Here is a 17,407-nt window from a genome sequence, read left to right as displayed (position 1 = left end):
CTATAGGGTGGCTATGGGTCGGAATCGACTTGACTGGCAATGGCTTATGGATTTTTAAGTTTAAAAATAACGATAATAAACCCATTACCTGCTAACATAAATGACATGTTTTCATGAAAAATTATTATTTTCCAAAACAAAAACAAATTTAGTAAAAAGAGAGGCATTGTTATTTCAATGTTTGTTCAAATGTGTGTTCAAATCTTCTTAATGTCTGGCTTGATAGAAGACAGCTGGATTCTCATAACTACTTCTGCATTCAATCTATTGCAAAATGTTGTTTCTGAAGTATATGAAAAAAAAAGTCTAGCCTCCCACAGTAACAAAGGAGAAAAAGAAAGGTGTATTTTACTACCATTGATCCATGTATGAAAAAATTACTGTCACTCAAAACATAAAAGAATCGCAGAAAAAGGGTGACATCAGATATAAGAAACAATGGTGTCTGCACATGTCCCAGGAGAATTAAAGAAACTTTGAAAAAAGTTTAACCTTGTTGCTTAGCTTGCCTTCAAGCAGCAAAACTTTAATGATTTAATACAATGTTTTCTTTCCATGCGTCCATTAATAACAACAACAAAACCACATTGCCATCAAGTCAATTCTGACTCAGAGCAACCTTACAGCACAGGGTAGAACTGCCTCACAGAGTTTCCAAGGGGTGACTGGTGGATTTGAACTGCCGACCTTTTGGTTAGCAGCCATAGCTCTATAACCACTGCGCCGCCAGGGCTCCTGTGTCCATTAATACCAATTGGTTATTCAACCAGGCACACACGCACACGCACAAAATCTTTTTACTGTAAATACTGTTTATTGGTTTAAAATTTTTATAACCAACTCTAACAGATGAGAAAATGTTCATTATAATTGCAGACTAAAGTGTAAGCTTTATAAACCTTGACAATTAGTTCAAATACTAATAATCCAACTAACAAAATACTAGAAATGAGAAAAACAGAGGGAAGAGTATTTGTGTCCTAGTTTTCATACCAGGAAGCAATAGGTAAACTGATAATAAATTAACAACTTGATCCAGAAATTAAACTGAGGTATAACTATGTTGTTTAAAGCTATAGTGATAACCACAGAGGAAATGAAAATAAAAAACTATTAGCAGTGATTCCCTCTGGGGAATAGAGGTGAAAGAAGAGGGGAAGAATTTTTCTATGTTTTATTATTCTGTCCCGTTTGAATTTTTTTTACTGCATACATGTGTTACTTCTATGATAAAAATACGAATCTACTTTTATTTAAAGAAAAAAATATATTATTAAAAATATTTTTTAAATATTTTGGGGTGTTTTTACTCACCAAAGTTAGCAGCCCTGTTCATAGATGTACTTCATTTTGTGCAGTCGGTCAATTCACGAAAGGATGCCTGTCATTTGAATCACATTTTAAATGTACTGAGAAAACTGGATACTTAAAGATGGTGAAGACTTTCGTAAAATTAACGTCCACCTGAAAATTTGTGTAACTTTAAAAATATATATAATTTGTGTTTTGCTTTGTGTTGCTCTGTACTGATAAAAGCCTAAAATAAAAACGGAAAGTGATTCAAAATGAGTTGTGGCTTTCTCTTTGCTTTTAGGTTCTGTGAACGCTAGGATTCATGTTGCCGCAAGTTTGTCGTATGGATTAGACATAACTGTCTTTGGCTTGGTGGGCGTTGCTAGGGCATCACTGCTTCAAGTTAATCAGTAAACACTTAAAGCCTATACCTAGTGACTGGGACAATGGATGGGACTTAGAAGCTACCTGCAGATTAGGAAAAGAACATCAGAGAATTTTTACACAGACCAGTGGGTTTTACCCCACTATCTTTTTATTTTTCTTTATGCCTGTTCATGTGGAGGAGGAAACACTCACACACCAAAACAGAAAAAAGAAAGAGAGAGGGAGAGAAAGATAGATACGTGGGGCCTTTCTCCTGAGAAGTGGTAATGCTAAAGTATCATCCCTAGAAGCACATCAAAACTGGATAGCTGCGGCTGGTAAAGACTTTCTTGAAGTAAAGACTACTCTAAAGCATCCCACCGTCGCTATAACCACCACAGTCTCTTAAGGTATTAAAACTCAGGAGCTGGGGGAAAAAGTACTTGAGAATCAGATTACATTTTACGTTTGTTTTATTGAAAAACAAAAAGATACTCAATTACTCTCAAAACTAAAACTAAAACCCAGCCTGTTGCCATTGAGCTGATTCCGACTCAGTATTGTCAATTCTTGTTATTCATGGCAGCTATGTCCTAGAAAGTCTCTGCGAACAGTGGATTATCAAATACTGAACCACCACTCAAGGGGAAACACTGGGTTAGGTTCCTATAAGCCTCTGGTTACAATATTTTCATTAACTGATGGATACATAGCCTTATTTTATGTATTTCTGTTTAAAGACATCTTATTAATCCATAGCGGGGGCACTGGTGGTTCAGTGGTAGAGTTCTTGCCCTCCTTGTGGGGGACCTAGATTTGATTTCTGGCCGATCCAGCTCATGTGCAGCCACCACCTGTCTGTCAGTGGAGGCTTATGTGTTGCTATGATGCTGAACAGGATTCAGTAGAGCTTCCAGACTAAGAAAACTAGCTAGAAAGGCCTGGTGATCTACTTCCAAAAATCAGCCAGTGAAAACCCTACGGATCCCAACAGGTCAATCTACAACCAATCATGGGGATGGCGCAGGACTGGGCAGTGTTTCATTCCATTGTGCATGGGGTCTTCCTGAGTTGGGAGCAGACTTGGTGGCAGCTAACGACAACTAACAACATTTAATCTATATTGTTGATTCGTTAACATTGTACTATAACTCAGGCCTGAGCAAAGCTTATTTAACCCATGTATCTTCTCTGGAAGGTGCATCACAGCCTCCTTGTGCTTAAGGACACTAGATAGGACTTCAGAACTACACTTGAGGGCCATTTTAAACAGTGAAATCACCACACATACACACACACACACACACAAAAGTGGCACTAAATAGACCACCAAAAGGACGACTGTTTACAATATGAAAGTTGAAACAAGAAAGCAGAGAGCATCATCTTGTTCGACTTCAGCGGGGAACATGTGTGTCAGGTGACCTAAATTTTTTACCTCTCTGCACATGTCCACAAATGACTGTAAAAGCACCACAGTACTGATTTGGGGGTTACAGAGACATTTAGAGAGTAGGTGAATTTGCAAATATGGAATTGGTGAAAATGAGGATTATGTGTTTCTTTAAACTTCAGTACAATTTAATATTGTCTTATGAATATAGAAGTAGCCCAGTGGCACAACGGTTAAGCACTCAGCTACTAACCAAAAAGTTGGAGGTTCAAACCCACCCAGCACCTCTGAAGGAGAAAGACCTGGCAATCTGCTCGCATAAAGATTACAGCCAAGAAAACCCTATGGGGCAGTTCTACTCTGTCATATGGGGTCCCTATGAATCAGAATTGACTTTATGCCACTCAACATCAGTGTTTAAACTGTTATCCTAAAGAGATATATTTTGGTTAGAAAAAGTATAAAATAAATGGAAAAGGAAGCTAAAACTCAGTCACTCATACAGGAAGCCAGGTTGTTCAATCCCACCACATCAGTCCAAGCATGACCTGTTGTTGTTGTTAGGTGCCGTCCAGTCGGTTCCACCTCATAGCGACCCTATGTACAACAGAACAAAACACTGCCCAATCCTGCGTCATCCTCCACAATCGTTGTTATGCTTGAGCCCATTGTTGCAGCCACTGTGTCAATCCATCTCATTGAAGGTCTTCCTCTTTTTCACTGACCCCCTACTTTACCAAGCATGATGTTCTTCTCCAAGGACTGAGCCCTCCTGATACCATGTTCAAAGTATGTGAGACATAGTCTCGCCATCCTTGCTTCTAAGGAGCATTCTGGTTGCACTTCTTCCAAGACAGATTTGTTCGTTCTTTTGGCAGTCCATGGGATATTTAATATTCTTTGCCAACACCACAATTTTAAGGCATCAATTCTTCTTCGGTCTTCCTTATTCATGGTCCAGCTATCGCATGCATATGAAGCGATTGAAAACACCATGGCTTGAGTCAGGCGCACCTTAGTCTTCAAGGTGACATCTTTGCTTTTGAACACTTTAAAGAGGTCTTTTGCAGCAGATTTGTCCAATGCAATGTGTCTTTTGATTTCTGGACTGCTGCTTCCATGTGTGTTGACTGTGGATCCAAGTAAAATGAAATCCTTGACAACTTCAGTCTTTTCTCTGTTTATCACGATGTTGCTTATTGGTCCAGTTGTGAGGATTTTTGTTTTCTTTATGTTGAAGTGTAATCCATACTGAACACTGTGGTCTTCGATCTTCATCAGTAAGTGCTTCAAGTCCTCTTCGCTTTCAGCAAGCAAGGTTGTGTCATCTGCATATTGCAGGTTGTTAATGAGTCTTCCTCCAGTCCTGATGCCACATTCTTCTTCATATAGTCCAGCTTCTCGGATTATTTGCTCAACATACAGATTGAATAGGTATTGAAATTACAAGAATAGTACTTCAGAGTCACTAAAACTGCATCTAGGAATCTCCTTGCAGACTAAAATCTAGTAAATGATGGCAAAGATTACATTTTTTCTATTTCTGACCATGGATGAAATGAACCCTAAGGCACTAAGAAGTTCTGAAGTCACCCAGTCCACCCATTTACATCTAGGCAGAATCCCACCTAATTTGTTTCAGTGCAGAATCACTTTCATTTCAGTTTCTAGGATACTTTTCTCCAAGAAACAGCTCCATTGTAGAAATACAAATACACAGCTTTTTTGGTCCAGATATCATTTTCAGGGTTGACCTCTCAGGCTAGGTAACAAACCGGGAAACGGACAGGGTGCCTGCATGAACTGCCCCAGACACATCTCAATTCTGAGACCGATCTCTGTCATTTCTTTTCTCCTGTCCCACAGACTCTAGGACCATAAGTCTTTTTTCTTCTGTGGCCTCCAAAAGTGGGTTCTGTTCAGGGACTAGAGATGATTTGATAGTGAAGCTAAGAACTTAAGTTTTAAGGCCCTTCACATGCATTGGGTCCCTTCCAAAACTTATACCTAATTTTGTATTTGTAATTTGTATTCTTTTTTTAAAGAGAACCACTCTCCCTTCCCCAAACTGTATAATCTCCATGCCCTACAAATCCTGGGTCTGCCTCTGCCAGGGAAGGAGAAAGAGAAGGGACCCAGGTCACAGCTCCAGCTGTGAGTCCTGCTCTTCCACCATTCGGAGCCTGTTTCCTTATCTGTAAAAGGAGAGGTTGTTAGCATCAAGGTCTGGTCTGGTGTTTCCTTTCCTTTCTCCTGAGTTGCACTCATTTCTCTACATATTAATAAACCAATGTGCTTTGCCTAGAATGTGGCTGCCAAAGTTCATTTTGCATATTGGCTTTTCAAAGATGCTAAAACAGTTTTGAAAAATGCATAGTAAAAACACAAGTCTGTTCTTAACTGTACACCACTGGCTAATGAGGATGCAGAAAATAAGAGCAAAGTTTTTTTCGGTGGAGCCTAACACCAATGCTCAGTATTATATCATAACCTAAAAATTAGACACTACACAGAGCTGTATTATGGAATCAATAGCCTTGGTTCCAGTCTGGCTCTGCTACCTTTTGCATGTGCCTTTGACACCTCTGGGTTTGTTTCATGACATGCTAAGCAAGGGGACTGGGCCAGAGGACCCCCAAGGACCCCCCCATCTCTTAATATGTTTGATTCTATCTGTCTCTCTCGCCATTGCTACTTCCTTGCTCACCACTGTCCTACACCTTGACCATACTCTCTTGCATACTCTTATCACAACAAGCTAACCTAGGTAAGCCCCTGAATTGAGGAGACAGGGAGAGAGCAAGGGAGGTGATGACAAAGAAGAAAAAGACAGGGGCAGGGAGACAAGGAGCAGGGCCAGAGATGGGTCACACCCTGGGACGCAGCAGGCCTCAGACACCTGGAAACACTTCCTCCCCATGCTTGGCCAGATGACCCGGTTCTGATGGGCACCTGCTTGGGCATTTTTCCAGGATGATCACCTCAGGCAAGCTACACTTGGCCCACAGACCTCCTAGAAAATGGTCCTCATGGACACACCCCTACAGAGAAGCTCAAATCTCTGTAGGAAAGATGATGGAGAAGAAAGAATGAGTCATTCGTCACCCTTCTGTTTTTGGTCCCCACACAATAGCGTGGGACAGCTTCCCTTTTAAGTTCCTCTTTAGACCACCCAACCCTGTGAGAAGGAAGACAAAAGCCTCAGATTTGCTGGAGGCATTCTTTATTCATCGGAATTGAGTGGTTTCTGTTCTATTCTTATTTATTTTAGTATCTCCTGAAGCAGCAGCAGGAGATCCTGGCAAGAACAGACACTCAATAAATACCTGTTAAGCTGAACTTAATTTTCTCCCTATCCCCAGTGCTAAAAGCTTTTGATTCTGCTGGACTGCAAACCCACTCAGCGTGTCTACTTGCTGTCTTTTCCTGTCTCCGGCTACTTGCTTTCTCCTGCCAACTTAATCCTCCTAAAACACCATGTTCGTTGCATCCTCTCTGTCAAGTAACTGGCAGAGGCAAGCACTGAATCCAAGCTCTTCAGCCTGACATCCACCTCTCTCTGGCACCAACTTCTCTTTAGCTGTCCTGCCCCATATTTCACAAAGCCCTCATCTACCAAGCTTCAGTTTGAAGTCACTTCCTCCAGTCCTTGAACATGCCTTCTATTTGGTGTTCACCATGTCACAGGCACTGGGCCAGACTCTTCCACAGATGGCATGTTATTTTAAGCTCATAAAAACCCTGAAGATCAGATATGCGTAACCCAACTCACAGTTGCAGGAATAGAGACTGGGAGACCTTGAATAGCTTGCCCAAGGGCCTGGCATGTCCAGTGGCATAGTCAGAAATTAGAATCCAGGTTCCCAAGTTCAAGTCCCCCACCAAACCATACCACACATTAGTAAAGTATTTAAGGACAGAGGGCCCTGGGATAAGACTCAGGCCTGCCAGAAGTTCAGTAGGTCTTCACATACACATTCCAAAAAAATTCCAAACCCAGCTTACATCTAGGCCTGGAAAATATCCCATCCTCCTCAATGGACTGCCCGCCCAGCCTCCACCCGCTTCCAAATCACTCATGCCTCCATTACACGAGGCCTTCCTCAAAGGAAATCCCCCACTCTGGACCCCACTAATACCCTTCCATTTAAAAAAAAGAAGTTGTCATTGAGTCAATTCCAACTCATAGCAACCCCATGTGTGTCAGACTAGAACTGTGCTCCATAGAGTTTTCCATGGCTGATTTTTCAGAAGTAGATCACCAGGCTTTTCTTCTAAGGTGCCTCTGGGTGGATTTGAACTGCCAACCTTCTGGTTAGTGGCCAAGTGCTTAACTGTTTGTACACCTTAGGGACTGCCTCCTTGTCCTAGCCCTTCCCTACCCCTTGTCAGGACATCTCAGAATCCCATAATTTATTCCTATGCCCCCTAGCTCACCAAAGAACCATAAACTTTCAGGCCTAGGAGAGTTGTTAATGAGTATCTAGATTCCTAAACCATCACTTGGGCACCTATTCTGTGAATACAAAGAAGGCTAAGATGCTGCCTCTGCTCTTGAAAAACACTGAATTCATCCAGGGAGATGGGATTGGGGGGATAAATGAATACCAGATGAGCGATCTAGGCAGGAAGTACCCAGGAGCACTAATCCTCAAGGCAGCTTCATCCTCCACATTTTTTTCTTTTTTTTTAAATTTTCCTGGAAGTTGGCTATAAAAGATTTGTGGCCCATGTATTCCTCCTGCCCTCCAGCACAACTGGACTAAACCAAAGCTAAGAAGTTTCCTCAATACAATCAAATACTTTGAGAAACAGAGTAGCAGGGATGCAGGGTCTGGGGACCATGCTTTCAGGGGACATCTATGTCAATTGGCATAACAAAGCTTATTAAGAAAGTGTTCTGCATCCTACTTTGGTGAGTGGCATCTGGGGTCTTAAAAGCTTGCAAGCGGCCATCTAAGATGCATCAGTTGGTCCCAACCACTTGGAGTAAAGAAGAACGAAGAACACCAAAGACACAAGGAAAGTATTAGCCCAAGAGACAGAATGGGCCACATAAACCAGAGACTTCATCAGCCTGAGACCAGAAGAACTAGATGGTGCCCGGCTACCACCAATGAACGTCCTGACAGGGAACACAACAGAGGGTCCCTGATGGAGCAGTAGAATGATGGCATGCAGAACTCAAATTCTAGTAAGAAGACCAGACTTAATGGTCTGACTAAGACTGGAGGCGCCCCGGAAAGCATGGCCCCTGGTCTCTCTATCACCCCAGAACTAAAACAATTTCCGAGGCCAACTCTTCAGACAGGGATTAGACTGGACTGTGGGACATAAAGTGATACTTGTGAAGAATGTGCCTCTTAGACAAGTAGATACAAGAGACCAAAGAGGTGTCCAGAGGTAAGATGAGAAGGCAGAGAGAGTTAGGAGCTGGTTGAATGTTCATGGGGAATCAGGGGCGGAGGGGAGGAGTGTGCTGTCGCAGAATGGGGTGAGCGGTTGGGGTCTCATAACAATGTATGTTAAAAAAAAAAATTCTGTATGGGAGACTAACTTGAAATGTAAACTTCATTTAATTACAACAATAAAAAAATTTTTTTTTAAATAAAAAAATAATTTTCTTGGTGGTTGGCTGTAAGAGATTTGTGGCCCATGTATTCCTCCTGCCCTCCAAAGCTACTTTCAGACCCGTAGGAAACCACATAACACTTTGCTCCCCAGGCAAAGGTTTATCTCAAGAGTTACTGTGCTCCACTGTCTACCCAATGATTACTGGCTGAATAGAGAGAAGATGAGATCATGTTTATTTTACACCTTTCTTCATCTACTATATAATATAGATAGATAGACAGATAGATAGGTATAAGTCCTGGCAGGGGATGGCTGAACAGAGTTCCCAGACATGTCTTGTTTAGCCAACATGGTAGTGGCCACGGAGAAGGTATTTGGTCACAGGCACCACCAATACCAATTGTCTCACAGCAGGCCTTTCCATAATTATATTATCTGCCTGGCTCCTAATAGCATCATTCCTTTTTTTTTTTTTTAACTTTTTACAGTACAATAAATTACTTGATATGGCCCTTCTAGCTATAGTCTTTGTGACTCCCACATAATGATTGGGTGGGACTATGCAAATAAAGTGCTTGTGGCCCACCAAAGGGATTGGATAGCTTGCTAACAATGCAAATAAGGTACATGAAACCCTTGTGAGGGTGGGACCATGTAAATAAGGTGTATAGAACCTTAAAGCGGACTGATCAGTTTTGCCATCCTGCTAAACTTAAAGGGAGTCAATCCCAGAAGTGGAGAGGGGTCCTTACTATCATTAGAAGAAGAGGCAGGATGTAGGGACCATGGTCTCAGGGAACATCTAGCTCAGTTCACATACAACAGTTTATAAAGACAATGTTCTACAGTCTATCTTGGTGAGTAACATCTGGTGTCTTATAAGTCTGTGAGCAGCCATCTAAGATAGTCCAATGGTCTCACCTCTTCAGGAGCAAGAGAGAATGAAGAGAACAGGATACAAGGAAAAGATTAGTCCTTTGGACTAATGGACCACAGCTACCAAGACCTCCACCAGACTGAGTCCAGTACAGCTAGATGGTGCCCAGCTACCACCACTGACCGCTCTGACCGGGATCACAACAGAGGGTTCTGGACAGAGCTGGAGAAGGATGTAGAACAAAATTCTAACTCACAAAAAAAAAGACCAGATTTACTGGCCTGACAGAGACTGGAGAAACTCCGAGAGTATGGCCCCTGGACACCCTTTTAGCTCAGTGGTGAAGTCACTCCCAAGGTTCACCATTCAGCCGGGGATTGGACAGCCGCATAAAACAAAATGGGACTAATGAGACACAGCAGTCCAGGGACAAGGACTAGAAGGCAAGAGGGGACAGGAAAGCTGGTGATAGGGAGCCCAAGGCTGAGAGGGGACAGTGTTGACAGGTCGTGGGGTTGTTAGCCATTGACATAGGGCAATATGTGTACTGTTTAATGAGAAACTATTTTGTTCTGTAAACCTTCATCTAAAGAACAAAAAAAAGAATTATCTATGTGAGATCAAATTGACAACAGCAACTCAAAAGGTTTGATGGGAAGCCTAGGGGACAGTGAGTTGAAGGCAATAGTGATGGAATAATTTGGAAAAGTATAGTGAGAATAGCAGCACAACTAGAAGAATGTAATCGATGTCACTGAACTGTGCATGTAGAAATTTTTGTAATGGTGTATCTTTGGCTATGTATATTTTCATCAAAAAAAAAGGTCCTCCAAGGTCAAGAAGGGAGAGTGCTGACATGTCATGGGGTTGTTAACCAATGTCATAAAACAATATGTGTACTGACTTTTTAATGAGAAGCTATTTGTTCTGTAAACCTTCACCTAAAGTACAATAAAAAAAAAATCTATATATTAAAAAAAAGAGTATGTAAAGCATGTTAACCAAAGAATCTTTATTTACCATTAAATGTCTTTATTTTTTGGCCAAAATAATAATAATAATAATAATTCCATGCAAATAGTAACCACTTAATAAACATTCGTTGACTGAAAAAAAAAAAAAAAAAAAATCAGATTGTAAAAAAAAAAAAAAAAAAGAAGAAGAAGAAGAGCCAGAAGCAGAGTCACCCAGTGAGGTAACTCATGGTGTCATCCCTCTCCCCCTGCAGAGCGGCCTTGCCCTGCTCCTCCCGGCCCCGCCCCCCAAAGCTCCCTGCAGCTCCTCCCCTCTCCTGTTGGCCAAGGAGGAGACCCTCCTCTCCGCCCAATGGCGGGCACCACTAGCTGGCCACCCGCACCCTGACTGGCAGGTGATGGGGAGAGGTGGTGGTGATGACTTACCCTACTAGGTGACTGGATGACATCAACCCTAATGATGCCACTGCCTTGGCGCCCCCACCCCCACCCGCAGTAGTGCCGGCTTGCCTGCTGCTGCCACCGCTGCCGCCGCCCCCTGCTACTGCTGCTACTACCACCGCCACAGACCTTGGGGTCATTTTGGTGTCACCCCCTCTGACAGTGTCAAAGGGGTGCAGTCTGCACCTCCCGCACTCCCCTAGTGACACCACTGCCCTGTACCAAGAACTTCCTACACCCAGGAGACAGAGAGAACTCTAACACCAGTGGTGAGGCTAGAGAAAATGGCAGCAGGAGACCCGCACAAGACAGCACAGTGTGCTTCCTGGCGCACAGAGCAAGGGGGCTACAGTGGGCATGCTGACCCATGGAGTCAGAGAGCTGAGGGCTTTCAGGCTGAGGCTTACTGGCCGAATGGGGTGCCTCCAGGCACTTACTGGCAGAGTTAAAGAGCTTTGTACACTTGCCAAAGCAGGGCAGAGGCCGGGCCAAGGGGCCAAGTGGCCAAGGGCCAGAAAGAGGCCTGCCTGCGGGCATGGCTGAGAAGAGGCTGTCCTGATCCAAGAACTATATCCTGAGTCATCTCTGATTCTGAACTCTAACCTGCTACTTCCCTAATACATCCCGTAACTGTGAGTATGGTCTGTGAGTTCTGTGTGGCCATTGCAACAAATTATCAAACCCAGCAGAGAAGTAGAAAGTGCCATGGAAGGGACGGCTGGTGTTAGAATTGGTAAAAAGGTTGCAGAGAGAAGGTATGTCAGACCTCCACCTCATAGGAATCAGCCTTGGTCTGATGATCTTGATTCTCTCTCCTCCCCTTTGTGAAGTTAGACGAGGAGGCCTGGCACTATCATACCATTTTTACAGCATCATTTCTTTTTCTTTTTTTTTTTTTTTTAACCTTTTATTATGAAAATTCCCAAACATGAAGACAAGACAGTATAATGAACTCTCATGGATGAATCATCAAGTTTCAACAACTATCAACATTTTTCCATGTTTTTTATCTATTCCCCAATCTGCCCCTCTTCCTGTTAGAATATTTTAGAGCAAACCCGACACCATGGTTTTCACTCTCACATACTTTCGTGTGTACTTCAAAATAAGGGACATTTTCTTATACAACCATAATACCACTATCATGCCTAACAAACTTAACAATAATTTTTTAGCATCATTTAATAATACCCAGTTTATATTCAGTGGAGCCCTGGTGGAGCAGCGGTTAAGAGCTCGGCTGCTAACCAAGATGTTGGCAGTTCAAATCCACCCGATGGGGCAGTTCTACTCTGTCCTATAAAGTCGCTATGAGTTGGAGTAGACTCCATGGCAACCAGTGTTTTCGTTTATATTCAAATTTCCCCAATTATCTAAAAAAAATCTTTTTACAGTTGTTTGAATCAAAAACAAAACAAGGTCCACTCATTATATGTAGTTGTGATATCTTGAGTCTTTTAATCTAGAGCAGACCCCCTCCCAGTACTCTCCCTCCACACACACACACACACACACACACACACACACACACACACACACACACACACGCATGCACATCTTTTTTCATGCCATTGATTTGTTGAAGAAATCAGGTCAGTGGTCCCATACAATATCTCACATTCTGGTTTTGGCCAATGGTATCATCTGGACTGGGACCTCTCGCCTACGTCTTCTGCCTAACTTCTCTATTCTGAGTCATGCATTTGTTTGCTAGCTAGTCCTTTACTCCATGGACCAAATACATACTCCCTACCTTATTTTTATTATTAGCCAGCACTGAGTGAATGCTTACTACTGACCAAGCACGATATTAAATATTTATATAAATTATCTCTTCTAATCTTTTTAATTCTCTAGGGGAGGTTCTATTTTTATAGCCATTTTTATAGGTGAAAAAAACCTATAAAAGAGGCCTGGTGAGGTGAAGTAACTTGCCCAAGGTCATAAAGTATTGGGCCCAGGCAACACATGTACCATTAACCATTATACTACTAACCCTCAAATTTAAACTTCTTAGCTGGTTTGCTTATTACTGACCAACCTATACTCACACACATACACACTCATACACAGTTACCCATCTGGTCATGATTAAAGCCATACCAAGAATCCATTCTTTCACCTCTAGGTACTTTCCAGTCACAGCAACCAAGAGAGAGTCTTCCGAATAGAATGGTTTGGTGTAACACCACCAGCCTGTCTTCTCATTTAACCCAGTGCTCTGAAGGTCTGAAAGGCTTAGCAGGGTTCACGATCCCCAAGACTAAAGGTAGAAAAGGTTCACGAGAAACTTCCGGAGGGCTAGGCACTCCCAGAGTTCAAACACATTAGCCACCCTAATCTATTCTCTGTTCCCCACACAGGCCCTTGATTTACCATCTGGGTGGCTTTGCTCATACCATTGGAGCAGGAGGATATCATATAACACGTAAGAGAAAGGAGAAAAGTGTGGGCTGTGGCATCAAACACACCTGGGTTCAAAATGCCTCACTTTGGTCCATCTGTCAAACCAAAATAACAATATCTACCTTAAACACCGCCGTGAAGACGAAACGAGGTAATGCACATTAAGCGCTCAATACATTAAAATAAAACAAAAAAACAGATGCCGTTAAGTCTGACTCATGGCAACCCCATGTGGTCAGAGCAGAACTGTGCTCCATAGGGTTTTCTTTTGTTTTCCTATTTTTGTTTAATTTATCTCCTTTAAGACCACCTCCCTTGCAATTTCCAGAGAGAAAATACAAAGCAAGAAACAGACTTGGTTTCAAATCCATAAACAATGTGCTGGAGTATAAAGCATTACCGATAACATTGTTCCAGAAGAATGTCCGCTTACTCCACGGCACTTCAGTATTCCTGAGCAATAAACGTGCTTTCTCTTTCCCTCCCACTGGGATGTTCTCAGGCCTAAGTCACTGCTCTCTGACATATTTTCCATGAAGAAGATATGGAGCCTGGAAATCATGCTGACAGTTGGACTAGGCCATTCCCGATCCCATGCCAGAACTAAAGGTTAATGGCCACATTCTTCTTTTGAAGAAGGTAAGCGAGAAAACTATTCCTAACTTAAAACCAGTACCTATCTTCATGACCGCATCCTCCAAGCACCGGTCCCACTTCCTGCCAAGCTCTGAATCCGACATGTTCCCCAACCGCAGCTCCAGCTCTCCTTACGTCCATAGGGTTTTCAATGGATGATTTTTCAGAAGTACATTGCCAGGCCTTTCTTTCAAGGCACCTCTAGGTAGATTAACTGTTTGTACCACCCAGGGGCTCCCAGCACATAGTAAATGCCCACTAGTCAGTAGCTATTATCATTTTGCTACCCTCTCACCCTGGGATGTGCTTCCCAACCTCATCATATGTTCCATTTCCACCAATACTTCAAGACCTAATGCAAATTGCAGCTCCCCAATTCCTAACCAAGCCAGTTCAGGAGAACCAGCATTGACTGGGCATCTTCCGTATGCTAGACACTATGCCAGGTACTGGGGATACAAAAATGAGTAAGACATGCCCTGAACTTAAGGAGTTTACAGCCTTAAAAAAACAAAACAAAAAACCACTGTCATCAAGTCGATTCTGACTCATAGAGACCACACAGGACAGGGGGGATCTGCCCCCTAGGGTTTCCAAGGCTGTAAATCTTTACAGAAGCAGACTGCCACATCTTTCTCCCGCGGAGCAGATGGTGGGTTCGAACAGCTGACCTTTTGGTTAGCAGCTGAGTGCTTAACCACTGTGCCACCAGGGCTGTCCTTATAGCCTTAAGGGAGAAAGAAAAGAAACAGCTGATTTCAACAGCACACAGTAAGTGCAGTGACAAAGGTAAGGGCACAGGAAATGCTTGCAAGACAATAGAGCAAGAGAAGATGGTAAGAGCCAGATCACAGAGGGCTGGGGGCCAAGATAAGGAGTTTGAACTGAAGTCTGGGACAGTGAGAAGCCATTGAGGGCTTTAAGCAGAAAAGACAAATGTACAGATTTATGCTTTAGAAAAGGGTCACTTCATAGCAAAGTGGAGAAAGAAGTTATGAGGATGCGAACAATCCCATCAAGAAATGGTACCTTAGACAAGGCAGTGAAGGGGGTGAGAGAGAAGGAGGGGTAGGTTTCAAATATATCTACGGGGCAAACAACAAATGCCTTGACATTTGATTGGACATTGAGGAAGAGAGAGGCAACACACCCATCATGTTTTATCAGATCTCTGGAGGTGGTTCTCTCTCTTCTTAGGGGGGCTCATTCCCACTTTTCTAGTACAGGGAAACCCTCCTGCCCCTTTCTACAAAGCATGAAAGAAATCCAATGGGCAATAAAAACTTCAAGGCTGAGTGATCATCAGGGGCAGACTCTGAGTTTAGCAGTTTTCTGATAAACACCTGAGTAAGGTTTTTTATTTCTTAAGGGGTCAATTCTCTGTTTCTGGGGAGAGTCACTTCAGTTCCATACCTACACGTTGAATACTTAGTGTTAATGACCCATAAGGAGATGACAAAGAAAAAACAAAAATATAAACAAAAATTTGCAGACATCAGAAAATCCAGAAACCCAGTTAGCTTCAGTACATACGAGTTTTTCAGAAATTTACCTTCTTAAATTGGTTTGATTCAATTAAAAGAAGTTTACATTATGAGTCCACTCTCTGCTCATGGAAGACTTCCCATGATGGGGGTGGGGGTGTCCAAGATTCAAAATCTGGTACAAATAATGCGAAAGAAGATTTTCTGCACACAGATGGTTTAAGAGTTGGTTATAATATTTTCTTGATTAGAATCCCAAAACACATTTCTAAAGTAATAATTTTTTAAACAGTGCACTGAAATGTTTCTCTTCAGCTCCCCTGTGGAGTCAGCTTCCCTTGCACACAGACCCCTATACCACCCCTGCCTACCTGCTGGGCTTCCTCGTGGAAGAGTTCCTGCACCTGAGACATCTGTGCCATTCTCCTGGTGGTCTGGGCAGGGAGGTCTACCTAAAAGACAAACACCATCCTGGGTCAGGCTGGCTCCTCCTTCCCTCTCCTCATTTTCCATCCTTCCTCTATCCCAGACAATGTCCTGGCTGAGGAAAGGACCTTGTTCTACCTCAGTGGAAACCCATCCCATTCCCCTCTTCCACACCCAACTAGATCCCACTCATCCTTCAGAGCCAACTAAGCTCAGATCTTGCTCTCTGAAAGCCACAACCTCTCTTTCTTCCCTGAGCTCCTTCAGTGTGTGGGGCCAGCCGCCCAGTTGCCCAGCCCTTGGGGACACAGTTTACTCTCCTCTCCAATCTTTGTCCAGGGCTAGGGTATCACCAGCTCATTCCTTAAAGGTAGAACTGGGTCTTACTCTCCTGTCCCGCAGGGCCTAGAACTGGTTGGGGATGGTGAGTGAATGAAGATTGGCCCATAAGCAGAGTGAGAGAGGGGAGACTAGGAGGTGGTCTTGGGGACCTTTCTGGAGCCAGGACAGAAAGGGGCAGGGAAGGGGAGGGGGTGAGAAAAAGGATGCTGGAGCATCATTATCAGGGCTCGGTCCTCATTCCACTAGCAGAATGAGTCCCCTGTCCATACGGGACCTTCCTTGGGGGTAGGGACCTAGTCCCCTGCTGTGTGCCCCCTCCGCCCAGCACAGCGCTGAAACGTAGACAGGGCTCATAACATTTTGGAAGAAAGAGGAAAAGGGGGAAATGAGAGAAGGGGAAGGGGATAGAGCTTGTCATATAAGAAGAATGTGACCAATGAAACAAAACAGCAGGCAGCCATGTGAAGCACGGGAAAGCAAGCCGAGAAGTATTGCAAGGAGAAGAGTTAGCGGGGCGCGGGTGGGCGGGCGGTACTTGCTCAGAGACTGCCGGGACTTGGTGGACTGTGGTCCAGCCAAAAGCCGGTGAGCGGTAGGGTGCGAGAGGGACCCAGGTCAAATTCCCGCCCACTCTGGCCGGCTGTCCCCGGACAGACAGAGCCGCGCCTGCGGGTGCCGAGCTCAGCCTCAGACGTTCGCCGGCCGCTCCGCCCCGCTCAACCTGCGAGCAAAGAACCCTGAGACTTTCGGCCACCCTTCCGCAGACGCAGAGCCCGGCGCCCTTGTCAGAGCCCAACTCGTTCGCGCCTCTGTCAGCCCTGGGACCCGAGAACCCCTTTGGCACTGGCACAAACACGAACCCCACGATACTAGCGGCCCGCGTCCCTCCCAGCGTGGGGGGGCCTTCATACCAAGCTCTTAGTCACCCTGGGGAGAACCCAGGGCCCTCTTGGGCCGGGCACTGAGGCGCGTGTGTCCGAGTGTCCGTGTGCAGACGGGACCGTCCACAAGCGTGTGATGTGAAGAGGAGGAGCAGGACAGAACAGAGCACCTTCTGGAAAGAGGAGCTGTCCCCCAGGCCACCTGTCACCCCCCACCAGCCCAGCCCGCCCTCACCTCCTCCAGGGGCAGAGAGCGCAGGGCTGGCCCCGCCCCACCGCCACGTCCCAGCTGTCCGGCTGGTTCCCGCTGGGCT

General features: G+C 44.1%; 1 protein-coding gene and 1 pseudogene across 1 annotated transcript in view; both read right to left on the bottom strand.

The window, feature by feature from the left end:
* SLC12A8 (solute carrier family 12 member 8) overlaps positions 1-15,867 on the bottom strand; it is a 184,686-nt gene extending 168,819 nt beyond the window's left edge. Inside the window, exon 1 of the mRNA XM_004373611.1 lies at positions 15,816-15,867. Coding sequence (XP_004373668.1) covers positions 15,816-15,866 — 51 coding nt within the window. The 5' untranslated portion in view covers position 15,867. The remainder of the gene's footprint in view (positions 1-15,815) is intronic.
* Positions 13,814-14,283, bottom strand: LOC101361170 (MICOS complex subunit MIC10 pseudogene; annotated as a pseudogene).
* Positions 15,868-17,407: the final 1,540 nt, after the last annotated feature.

This window comes from Trichechus manatus, unplaced genomic scaffold (genome assembly GCF_000243295.1).
Source record: "Trichechus manatus latirostris isolate Lorelei unplaced genomic scaffold, TriManLat1.0 scaffold00026, whole genome shotgun sequence".
In the NCBI taxonomy this organism is placed as follows: domain Eukaryota; kingdom Metazoa; phylum Chordata; class Mammalia; order Sirenia; family Trichechidae; genus Trichechus; species Trichechus manatus.
This window is presented reverse-complemented; position numbering and strand designations above follow the sequence as displayed.